Raw genomic sequence first — 12585 nt, forward strand, 5'->3', positions numbered from 1 at the left:
ACACTTGGGGACGTGCTGTTAGAGGAAACAGGAAAACACCATGTCATGAGATTATTTTCCTATAACAGCACGTCCCATTGAGCTTTGCGTGTGTGTGTGCGTGTGTGTGTGTGTGTGTGTGTGTGTGTGTGTGTACCTGTCGGACCAGTACGGCGCTCTGGAGGTTCACCTGCCACCTCAGTGTGATGACGGCGGCGAGCAGGGCCGTGTGTACGCTGCATGTGATGGCCGCCAGTATGAGGATGTGTGTGAGCGGCAGCGGCATGGTGAGGAACAGCGAGAAGGTGAAGAAGGTCTGCCACCCGACGGCGTCGCTCGCCTCGTTAAACCCGGCGAAGTTAAATCCCACGTAAAAGAGCACGTGCAGAGTGATGAGGGTCCACAGCGTGAGCGGCACGGCGTGGCGCATCACGGCCTCCGGCAGCACGCGGAACCTGCAGAAGACGTACAGCACCATATCTGCCCCGAGCCCCGCCCCCGCCACCGCCACCGTCGCCATCTTATCCCCCGAGTACACGACGGCGCACATCACGATCACGTAGCAGTTAAAAAGTGCCGCGAACACCACGAGGACGAGCAGCGTCTCCTGCCGCTGGCGCCGGAAGTACGTCTGGTACACCCTCTCGAGGGACGCCGGCGAGAAGGACAACCGCAGAAAGCGCGGAACGCACGAGAACCCGTCTGATCGCGGTGTCATCGCGTCATGAGCTTTCACAGAAGGCCTGGCGTCCTCCGGCACGGCCACGGAGCACTCGTTTACGTTGTAGAGCGACATCGAATCGGTACAAAACGAATCGGTCCTTTCTTCAAAAGAAAAACGTCCAGATGTCCAGCGTCGTCACAGATCCAGCTCCACTTTCTGGAACATCGTCCGTCAATGGATGAGGCCGAACTGAGAACCCGACAGAACCGGAAACCAGGGTGTCATTATGATGCGCTAGAAAATCGGGTCATCGCGTATCAGTCCGATGTTCTCCATCATTCTCGTGATAGAACTGTGAAAAAGATCACAAAACCACGTCAGTAGAGACGGAGAAGCTTGCTCTAGGAGAACCCTTAAAGGTTCTGCATCCTACAACAAAGCGGTTCCTTTTCACAAGGCGCTTCCAAGTAGAACCTCTCAAAGAACCCCAAAGAACCCCAAAGAACCTCAAAGAACCCCGAAGAACCCCGAAGAACCCCAAAGAACCCTGTCAGGTCCATGTGTGTCTTCAGTTTTGCACTGGAGCTACAGATCTCATGTAGCTAACCAATAATGGAACCTCATGGCCTCCAGATTAGCATCGTGCACTAAATCTGCACTTCGGAAGCGAAAAGCTCGGCTTCTGTTTTTTCCGTGAACACGTTTTTTTCCCTGTTGTTACTATCTTTTAAAGAGAAAGGTATTTTTACACAAGTCGATGTTCCATCTACGCTCCTGAGGTGCACTGTAGGGGAAAGGGGGCGGGGTTTTGCGTACCATGACCGTGTCTGGGTCGTAAAAATGTTTATAAAAGTAGCGTGAAATAAAGAAACGGACGAGTTCCACTGTGTAGTAATACTCCGAGTTACAGGTTTTCCACAGTGTGGTTGAAATTCTAGACTCATCACAGACCCAGAAACACTTAAACATTACACCTTGCACCTTTAAAGCAGACGTTTATGCCTTTAATTAAAGTTTATGCTCAAACGCTATGAAACGAACTAAAGCCTATAAATGCTTATGCTACTCAATAGCTACATTAACCCTGTAGAAATGAACGAACCAATCAGATTTTCAGAGCTGAACATTCTTCAGTAAAAACCATCACGAGGAAAATCATCTACAAGAGCAAAACTAGAACACGTCATTAGGAAATACGATAATTAGTCAGAGTATTATTTATATATTTCAATGATAAATTACACATGATACATCTCTGTTGAGATACAGTAATCTTTTTTAACTTGTAATATAATATAAAATTAGCAGTTTTCCAATGAAATATAATCACACACACACACACACACACACACACAGATAAATACTCACCTCTGCTGTGAAGTGCTTTAACTCCAAATGAATCATTTTCTCCCTTTAATTCTGTGTTTATCTCATAATTTTCCTGAATAGGTTTTAAAAATATATTTATATCCGAACCCAGGGAGCGTCCTCTGCTCGTTGTGAGGTAAATAAGTCTCTCTCTCTCTGTCTCTCTCTCTCTCTCTCTCTCTCGCCTTCATGTCATGTGAGACAGTGTTGCTAAACTAAACGGCAGGTTGCTAGTGTGTGTGTTCGCTCAGGAGAGTTAGGAACATCCCAAGGAACAGGGTTGATGATACACACACACACACACACACACATTTGTTACACAGTGTGTACAAGTCATTACATACAAATCATTTTCCACCCTATTAACCATTATTTATTCGTTCATAAATGATTCATTCATTCTGAACGACTCATTTAAGTGAATGATGTGAATCAGTGCAGAAGCACCAACAGGTTAAACACTAACATGTTACGAGCTGAGCCTCGTTTCACGCGATTCCTTCCTCGAGTGTGTATCTGAACATTACACTTCACTTTTACTCTAACATGATACAACAGCTGAACATGATTCAGTGTCATTTGAGTTAATATCTAATTCACGATTCTTTGGATTAAATGAAATTCTCACTGTTTATGATTTTTATTGATTCATATTGATTCTTTTTCAGTGTTTATGATTCTTTGATTCTTATTCAGTGTTTATGATTCTTATTGACTCTTATTCAGTGTTTATGATTCTTATTGATTCATATTGACTCTTATTCAGTGTTTATGATTCTTATTGATTCATATTGATTCTTATTCAGTGTTTATGATTCTTATTGATTCATATTGACTCTTATTCAGTGTTTATGATTCTTATTGATTCATATTGATTCTTATTCAGTGTTTATGATTCTTATTGACTCTTATTCATTGTTTATGATTCTTTTTGATTCTTATTGACTCTTATTCAGTGTTTATGATTCTTATTGATTCTTATTGACTCTTATTCAGTGTTTATGATTCTTATTGACTCTTATTCAGTGTTTATGATTCTTATTGACTCTTATTCAGTGTTTATGATTCTTTTTGATTCTTATTGACTCTTATTCAGTGTTTATGATTCTTATTAAGAATCCTATTCAGTGTTTATGATTCATATTTATTAGTATTGTTTCATATTGACTCTTAGTGTTTATGATTCATATTGACTCTTATTCAGTGTTTATGATTCATATTGATTCATATTGACTCTTATTCAGTGTTTATGATTCATATTGATTCATATTGATTCTTATTCAGTGTTTATGATTCTTATTGACTCTTATTCAGTGTTTATGATTCTTATTGATTCATATTGACTCTTATTCAGTGTTTATGATTCTTATAAAGAATCGTACTCTTTATGATTCAGTGTTATTTATTTCTCTTTTCAAAAGACTTATTTTTTTCCGGATGACTACAGAGGCATCACAGTTTTAGGCAACAGTTTTTATTAACTTTTATTTATTTTCACACACTATCACTTACAGATGTTCCTTTTCTTCGGAGTATAATTCCATTCTGTAGTTAAAGCAAATCCTAAATATCTTCCTGTTCACTTTTTCTGTTCCTTACATAGTGTATAGTGCAATGGAGCTCCCTGCCCTGAGTAGCCATAAATTACTAATCACATTCACAGCACTGATGATTTACATTCGGCCACGCCCACAAAGCTCCATAAAAGGTCACAGAGAGCTGAAAACAACAAAATGGCAGCTAAACAGTGACAGAGCACCTCATAAGCATGGTGTGTGCTAAATCTTCCAGTAATGCAGCTCAGCCACTGCAGCACGTCGGCTAACTAACGCTGCGTTCATGGTAAGCGGTCATTTGCAAGTTGTAACGACGTCATTTCGCAAATGGAGAAAAAAAACATGGACGCCACCATGAAAGCGTGTGTTTTGTTTTATGTGAAAAGCTCATAAAAAGCTTCTTTAAGCGTATTTTACAGTTAAAGGCCTGAGTCGCTGCTGATGCTGTTCTACTGTAGAGACCTTCAAACATTCCTGCAGCATTTTGGACTGAAATCGCAGCACAGCAACAACAGCGAAGTAGTTTAGCAACAAGCTAGCTGGCGTAACGTACGTGATAACTCTAACGTTGATGATTATCTTTTCAGAACAGTGATTAGTACGGTCAGTGTTATAGATTTAACACTGTGTGTGTGTGTGTGTGTTTGTGTGAAGTGATTTAAACCCAATATGGCTATAAACTCATTTAAACGTAGAGAAGCGGAACTTTTCGCTGTTCACGTCGTGAGCCGCCATTACTTTTGTCCTGGTTGAACATATTTGTCGTAATTTATGGATTTGTTTTAAAAAAACAACAACAACAACGAGTTTTATAAAACGTTCATTAAATAGGTGTGTATGTGTATATATACTGTGTACACACACACACACACACACACACAGAGCCGTTTTACTTCACTCTGCCTCCACATGGGGGCGCCACAGACTGATCTATCTCTCTCTCTCTCTCTCTCTCTTTATCTCTCTATCTCTCTGTCTATAACATATAATGTGGTGTGAATAATAACCACTCCGTGTGTGTTTGTGTGTGTGTATAATTTATTTTTTTATTGAAAGATTTCCTCCACTGAGGATTACACTTTATTAAACCACACGCTGACCTCCTCAGCACACATGAGACACTTTTACAGCATTTTATTGAAAAAGACTGGAGTGAGACGTGTGACAGAAAATCAGTGCGATCCAGACAGAAGTAAACACAGTAAACATTCAGTTCGTCATTGAAAATTAAAAAAAAAAGAATAATCAAAGAAAAGGTTCGCATAAAACATTCAGTTCCTATCTAGTTTAACAATTTATTTGTTTTGTTTTTAAGAGCAGAAGTCACCTTGTGGATAACCCAGTGTTTCTACATGATTATTACTGTAATAACCAGATTACTCTAATAATCATGGCTGTGTCCCAAATCATCCTTCTTCCCTTCATCAGTGCACTACATGTCCTTTAGGGACTCAGCCATTAATATCCACTACACAGTAAGTGCACTAACTAGGGCGTAGGAGCCACATTTCTACATTCCAGTAAGACACAATCAAGGATTTGGTTCCCTAATCACTTCCACTAAGTGAACTACATAGTGCATAAATGAATGACACCTACACACTATCTAGTGCACTACATATCCAATAGAGGAATGATTTAGGATTCAGATTTGTATTTTCTCTAACTAGTGCACTACTAAACCCAGGATTCAGTTCATTTCTCTCTATATGGTTCCTACACCCTATCTAGTGCACTACATGTCTTTTAGGGAGCCATTTTGGATTGAGGATTCATGTACACTACATGTCCCCTATGTGGACCCTTACTCGCTATATAAGTGCACTACATAGGGTGTAACATGACACTTCCACTGATGAGTCATTAGGGATTCAGACTTTTATGACCACACATTACACGTGTAAGTTTAGTAAGTTTAGCGCCGCCCTGCTGGTCAGTGTGGTGATACTTTTAACTCTTAAGCTATCTATTAAGTGCACTATATAGGATAACAACTCTAGCACCCTTTGTAGTGCACTATATTTTTCACAACGCATATCCATCGTTTATCTCGTCCCTAATAAAATCAATTAAACAATTCAAAATTAATTGAAGACACGTTATTTACTAAGGATGAATCCCAAATGGCTTGCAAGTTTAATTCCCTCCATACACCCTAGGTAGGGTATAAATAATCTTCCCATCTTGCTTAAAATATCCAATCAGGAGACGTTTGGGATTCAGCCTGTAAGTAAGTGAATGGATTGGATCATAGCGCCGCCCTGCTGGTCAGAATGAACTACACAGGGAACTCTCTCAACATGATACAACGAGGTACACAAGGCCAAAGGTCATCAGTGTGTGTGAGTGTGTGTGTGTGCATGTGTGTGAGTGTGTGTGTGTGTGTGTGTGTGTGCTGGGGGGGCGTCAGTGCGGGTAGTGCGGCGTGTTGATGTGCTGGTGGAAGGGTGTGTGTGTGTGTGAGTGTGTGTGTGAGCCGTACAGCAGTTCGGCGGGCGTGGTGCTCAGGCCGGGACACAGCGGCTCATGGTTACTCAGCACCGTGGACAGATACTTCACTTCCTCCGTCAGTCTCTTCACTTCCTTCCTCAGAGCGGCGTTCTCCTTCTCCAGATTCTCACTCTCCTACACACACACACACACACACACACACACACACACACAAGATGTCAGAAAACCTACAGCTTTACCTCCAACACTGGAGACTCCTTCCATCAATATTACACTGTAAATGTCTCCTCAATAAATATCACATTTCAATATTAATATCAATATTTTTTTTATCCGTTTATTATTATAATAATACACCATACAAGTTCCAGTTAATGAGCTGTTACTATAGAAACGATAACAGGAAGCCAACATAAGTGCACACTACTCAGTGGACTGCATGTTAGCATTAGCATTTAGGGTTTGAATATGATCATTTCTGTAACATAAACGGAAAGATTATTTAGAAAATTTGGATGTAGTGTGATAAAATGAAAGCTGGGAATGCAATATTAGCATTAAAGTAGGTCGTTAGCATGAAGAGATCAAGGGCTAGTCGACGTCAGATGAGTGCGACAGTGACATTTTACGGTAAGATGTTGGAGGTGAGTTGTTTTGTTCTATTTGGAGGTGTGAAAAACACACGGGGTAGAAAGAGTGATAAAAAGGCATCGGTGCTCCCACTAGCCTGCGGCGTAGCCTTCCAGTTAGCGTTAGCGTTAGCCTTCTGGTGTTTGGGGTTTACCCTCTGTGAGTGACGCAAGTCAATCATCACTCATCCATGTTTTACGAGAAATGACATTCGACTCGTCCCCCCTGCGACCCACACTGACATGCTGAGGAGTACTACAGGAAACGTGTCATATGGAGGGAAATTACAGCTTCCTGTTTATCACTCACAGACTGTGAAGAGACAAACCACAGCGTCTGTGTTCTCAAAAATTCACACACACACACAGCCTTCATTTATATTTGACACACACACACACACACATGCTGAAGCAGGTGTATATGATACATTTTTAAATATTTTAAATTGCAGAAGTTTCACACTTTAACTTCAGACCTTCTGAGGGAACGTTAACTAGCAAAAAATCTCCTCACATCGTGTGCTGTTATTTTTAAAATCAGATCAGCCACATCATATGGCGTTTTTCCCAGCATGACTCTCTGACTAGCCCGGGTTATCAGATGAGAAATGCTACGTGTTGACATCCGTTAGCAGAAACGCAGTTCTCTCTAATCTGATTAGCCCGCGTGCGTGGTATTAGCCTCCCACTAGCCTCTCGTTCAGAGGAAACCGGAATCTGATGCTTGCTGTTGTGGTCGAGGACACGCTGGTAGATTACTGAGAAGTGACCGATGGGGAATTTAAGCCTCCTATAGTGTGTACTTCTGAATAATAAAGCATCCTATTAGCATTAAATCTACAAGCCCAACATTTACATTTACATTGCAGACAGTTTTATCTAAAACAAAAACCTCCTGAGGTAACTTTAACTAACTAGCATAAATTGCCTGAGGTAACTTTAACCTTCAAGCAAAAACATCCTGAGGTAAATTAAACTAGCTAGCAGTAATCTTCTGAAGTATCTTCTACTAGTTAGCAAAAATATCATAATATAAATTTTATTTCTTTAACTAGCTAGCAAAAACCTTTCTGAGGTAAATTTAACTAGCAAAAACCCTCATGAGGTACATTTAACTAGCAAAAACCCTCATGAGGTAAGTTCAACTAGCTAGCAGAAAGCAGAAGGTTTTTGACGTAACTTTATCAAGCAGAAACCCTAGTGAGATAAATTTAGCTAATTAGCAGAAACCTCTTGCGGTAAATTGTCTAGCAAAAACCCCTGTGAGGCAAATTTAACTAGCTAGCAGAAACCTTGAGTTAAATTTATCTAGCAAAAACCCTCATGAGGTAAATTTAACTAGCAAAAACCCTCATGAGGTAAATTTATCTAGCAAAAACCCTCATGAGGTAAATTTAACTAGCAAAAACCCTCATGAGGTAAATTTATCTAGCAAAAACCCTCATGAGGTAAGTTTAACTAGCAAAAACCCTCATGAGGTAAATTTAACTAGCAAAAACCCTCATGAGGTAAATTTAACTAGCAAAAACCCTCATGAGGTAAATTTAACTGGCTAAAAAAAATCTCCTGATGTAAATTTAGTTATTTAGCAAAAAGCTCCTGAGGTAAATTTAGGCAGGTTATTTACATGCTTCCATTTTTGTTAGCCAGAGTAACGACAGCAGGGTGTGTGAGACACAGTGGTCTTCTTCACATCGGAGAGAGTGAAAGGACATGAGTAATAACACTCCTACACACACACACACACACACACACACACACACACACACAGTGAAATTCATGCAGCCTCAGACACTCTGTATTAAGATATACATCCTATAATGTATATTATTATACAGAATATAAAAGTTGTTTATATTTACACTTTTTTTATCAAGTAAAACGCTCTGAATGACAAGACTGATGCTGGGTGGGGTAGGGAGGGGTAGGGAGGGGTAGGATGGTGGGGTAGGGTGGGGTAGGATGGGGCAGGATGTAGCAGAGGGGCTTGGTTGAGCAGGGTGGGGCAGGTTAGAGGACAGCTAACTGTTATAACTCCTTCTACTGACTGTTGCAAAGCACTGACACTGGAGACTCCTTCCATAAATGTCTTCTTAAAGAAAATGTCATCACGTATCGACGAGCTGTCGATTATCAGCGGAGCGTCCGACGTACACGTCCCTGCGATCGATCCGTTACTATGGAAACGATAACGTATTAGAACAGTCTCATTAATATAAACCTGTCATGGGAAATTAATCAACACTTTCTAACCAATCGGAACGCAGACTAGCATAAAAACAGATACACAGTGAGTCAGAATTTATAACCGTGCTGTTTTTACCTCAGAGACGGTGTGAGAGTAATAATAAAGACCGTGACTAACAGAGCCGAGAGGGTATTTTTTTTATTTTTCTGTTTCTGAAGTGGAGAAAAATATTCAGAGAGTTGCTGAAGTGTCGAGTTCTGTAACGAGACACGATCGTGTGGTTTGTCACGCGATGTTTCCCACCCACGCCATCTAATTAATGCCAGAAACGGAGGCAAAAACACGAGCGAGTGTGAAATTCGACAGAAGCCATGACGCATCGCCACATGCTCAGCACAGAGCCATGTAAATATACGAGCTGGACAGGAGCGTTAGCCTCGCTAACCTCGTTAGCTTCACATGCACGAGCGTCGATCTGATACACAACATGTCCGTTCTCATTAATCCTCTGTTCAGGTTCTGTTCCCAAACATGTTTTGTGTGTGTGTGAGTGTGTGTGTGTGAGTGTGTGTGTGTGTGTGTGTGCAGGTTCTCACCAGGTGCAGACTGTCTGCTTTCTGCGTTTGTCTCATCCTGCTCTTCTGAGCCGCGATGCGATTCTTCTCCCTCCTCATCACTTTCCTCATGTCGTCTGTTGATCCCTGGAGTAAGGTCAAAGGACAATCATGTATTAGGCTAATCTAATTTTGAACACGCTTTGCAACTTAACATGCTCTTCAGAGAACACTTGTGCTAATCGTTAGCATTTTAGCAAAAAAATAAAAGTTACTATAGCATGGTAACTGCTAGCTGGCTAAAGTTACCACATAATATTATTGCTACTTTACTAATATGACCACAGAACGTTATTGCTAGCTAAAGATACCACTGCTAGCTGGTTAAAGTTACCAGAGAAATGTGTGTGTGTGTGTGTACAGGATGTAACGTTGAATGAAGGTTAGTAAGACACAGCTAAAGCTAATATACGGTTTATATGGTTCATACACAGATGCTGAATGCTAATACTAGTGAGTCATTTCAGTATTAGCTAAGCTAGCCACTTACCTCGCTAAAGTTGGGTCTTGTTATTTATATATATATATATATGTTCTAAAACCTGAAAACCCCGCTTAGCTTTTCATGTATACGAAAGAATATTATCTTTGTCAAAAGTAATCTATGCTAGGTCTGGGGTCAGTAATCATCGCTAGCCAGCTAGCTCAGGCGTAAAATGACACATTTGTTCAATAAAGCTGTATTAACTATAATGTTTTCTGGTGACTAGCATCATTATTAGCATCGCTAGCAGAAGTAAAACAGCAGAAAATAGTTTCTGTTTGCAAACTGATGAATGAGTTGGTTGTGAAAGTGGGACAGAATGTGTGTGTGTGTGTGTGTGTGTGTGTGTGCGTGTGTGTGTGTGTGTGTGTGTGTGTGTACAGGATGTAACTTTGAATGAAGGCTAGTAGGACACAGCTAACACAGTTAGCAAAGCTGACAACATCGGCATTGCTAGCAAACGGATATATATGTAGCAGTGTGTGTGTGTATGTGTGTGTGAGTGAGTCAGTGTGTGTGTGTGTGTGTGTGTGTGTGTGTGTGTGTGTGTGAGTGAGTCAGTGTGTGTGTGTGTGTGTGTGTGTGTGCGTGTGTGTGTGAGAGAGAGAGTGTTAGCATAATGATGAATGAAAGCTAAGCCCTAGATAACATGGCTAGCAATATTAGCATTGTTAGCGGTTTGGGTTTGTGTTTTTCAGTGTTGTCCATAACGGCACTTTCACTATCAGTAACCACCATCCTGCTGTCTGTCTCTACATCTGTCTGTCTCTCCATCCTGCTGTCTGTCTTTCCATCTGTCTGTCTCTCTCCATCCATCTGTCTGTCTCTTTCCTCATCTGTCTGTCTCTCTCTCTCCATCTGTCTGTCTCTCTCCTCATCTGTCTGTCTCTCTCTCCATCTGTCTGTCTCTCCACCTGCTGTCTAACTCTCCATCTATCTGTCTCTCACTCCATCTGTCTGTCTCTCCTCATCTGTCTGTCTCTCTCTCCATCTGTCTGTCTCTCTCCATCCTGCTGTCTAACTCTCCATCTGTCTGTCTCTCCATCCTGCTGTCTAACTCTCCATCTGTCTGTCTCTCCATCCTGCTGTCTAACTCTCCATCTGTCTGTCTCTCCATCCATCTGTCTGTCTCTCTCCATCCTGCTGTCTCTCTCTCCACCTGTCTGTCTCTCCACCTGTCTGTCTCTCTCCATCTTGCTGTCTCTCTCTCCACCTGTCTGTCTCTCCATCTTGCTGTCTCTCTCTCCACCTGTCTGTCTCTCCATCCTGCTGTCTAACTCTCCATCTGTCTGTCTCTCCACCTGTCTGTCTCTCTCCATCCTGCTGTCTCTCTCTCCACCTGTCTGTCTCTCCATCCTGCTGTCTGTCCAACTCTCTCTCCATCTGTCTGTCTCTCTCTCCATCTCCATCTCAAAGGTTGCATCCTGCCTTAGCGTGTATGAGTGTGTGTATGAGTGTGTGTATGAGTGTGTGTATGAGTGTGAGTGTACATGTATGAGTGTGTGTATTAATGTGTGTGTATGAGTGTGTGTGTGTATTAATGTGTGTGTATGAGTGTGTGTGTGTGTATTAATGTGTGTGTGTGTGTGTGTGAGAGAGAGAGATAGAGGTATGTGGAAGAGGTTCAGCAGTAAGGTGCTGTCCCTTTAGAGTAATGGAATGAATGAACAAACTCACGTGGAGTGATGGAGAGATAAAAAAAGTTGAAAAATTTGGAAGGCGAGGTTGTGCAAAAGAAAGAGAGAGTGAGAGAGAGAGAGAATAAAAAGTGCACAGAGACGTGCATGCACCCGAAACGAGAGAAACATAAACAGAGAACAGAGAGAAAGAGAGAGAAAGAGAGAGGGATGATGATGGAGGGATGAATGAAGCCTCGTACCTGTTTGTGTCCTGGTGATGGAGATTTGGTGTAGCCGGTATCATTACTGTCTGAACCCTGAGCCATACCACTCTTTTCTTCTCTTTAATCCTGCGCTCTCTCTCTCTCCTCTCTCTCTCTCTCTCTCTCGCTCTGTCGCTTTCTTGCTCTCTTCTTTGCTCTCTCTCTCCTTCTCCTCCACCGAGTGTGTGTGCAGAGAAGTGTGTTGAGTCGAGCACAGTTCAATGCTTAATGCGCAGCAACAGTTCCTCCTCCTCCTCTCTCTCTCTCTCTCTCTCTCTCTCTCTCTCTCTCTCCCTCTCTCTCTCTTTCTCTGTCTGTCTATCTCTCGCTCTTTCTCGACTTAGTGGTGTGTGTGATGTGGTCTAACTTAGAAAATCTCTCACTCGCAACTGGAAGTCATGTGACGCCTGGAAACTTTGCATTATAAAAAGACAACAAAACCCCAGAAATAGTCCAGATGAAGAAAACAGAGTAAACGAAAACAAAGGATTTTTTTTCTAATTTGAATAACACAATTACTCAAATTAGATTTTTTTTTTTCTTTTTTCTTTTTTTTTTTTTACAGCCAGTTCACGCTGCTGATTTGAATTTCCAGTCATCACATTCTGGAGTTTTTTTCTCTCTGCTCAACTGAACTACAATAATAATAATAATAATAATAATAATAATAATACATGATTGTATTAACAATCTAAAAACATTTAAATATAAAAGTAGCTAATGACAAATCTACAATCTGCACTCATTACTGAATTAACCGTAAATTATTC

At 41.2% G+C, this 12585-nt stretch overlaps 2 protein-coding genes across 2 annotated transcripts in view; both read right to left on the reverse strand.

Annotated features, from left to right (window-relative positions):
* LOC117596526 (adenylate cyclase type 3-like) overlaps nucleotides 1-2177 on the reverse strand; it is a 22205-nt gene extending 20028 nt beyond the window's left edge. The window contains exons 1-2 of the mRNA XM_053231606.1: nucleotides 2012-2177; nucleotides 137-995 (exon numbers count right to left, since the gene is read on the reverse strand). Of these exons, the coding sequence (XP_053087581.1) occupies nucleotides 137-775 (639 nt within the window). The 5' untranslated portion in view covers nucleotides 776-995; nucleotides 2012-2177. The remainder of the gene's footprint in view (nucleotides 1-136; nucleotides 996-2011) is intronic.
* Nucleotides 2178-4599: 2422 nt separating this feature from the next.
* Nucleotides 4600-12104, reverse strand: batf (basic leucine zipper transcription factor, ATF-like). The gene is made up of 3 exons (XM_026911666.3): nucleotides 11813-12104; nucleotides 9432-9536; nucleotides 4600-6192 (listed from the first exon to the last, which is right to left on the reverse strand). The coding sequence occupies exons 1-3, from the start codon at nucleotides 11876-11878 to the stop codon at nucleotides 5974-5976; spliced, it is 390 nt and encodes a 129-aa protein (XP_026767467.1). The 5' UTR covers nucleotides 11879-12104; the 3' UTR covers nucleotides 4600-5973.
* Nucleotides 12105-12585: the final 481 nt, after the last annotated feature.

This window comes from Pangasianodon hypophthalmus, chromosome 30 (assembly GCF_027358585.1).
Source record: "Pangasianodon hypophthalmus isolate fPanHyp1 chromosome 30, fPanHyp1.pri, whole genome shotgun sequence".
Classification (NCBI taxonomy): Eukaryota; Metazoa; Chordata; class Actinopteri; order Siluriformes; family Pangasiidae; genus Pangasianodon; species Pangasianodon hypophthalmus.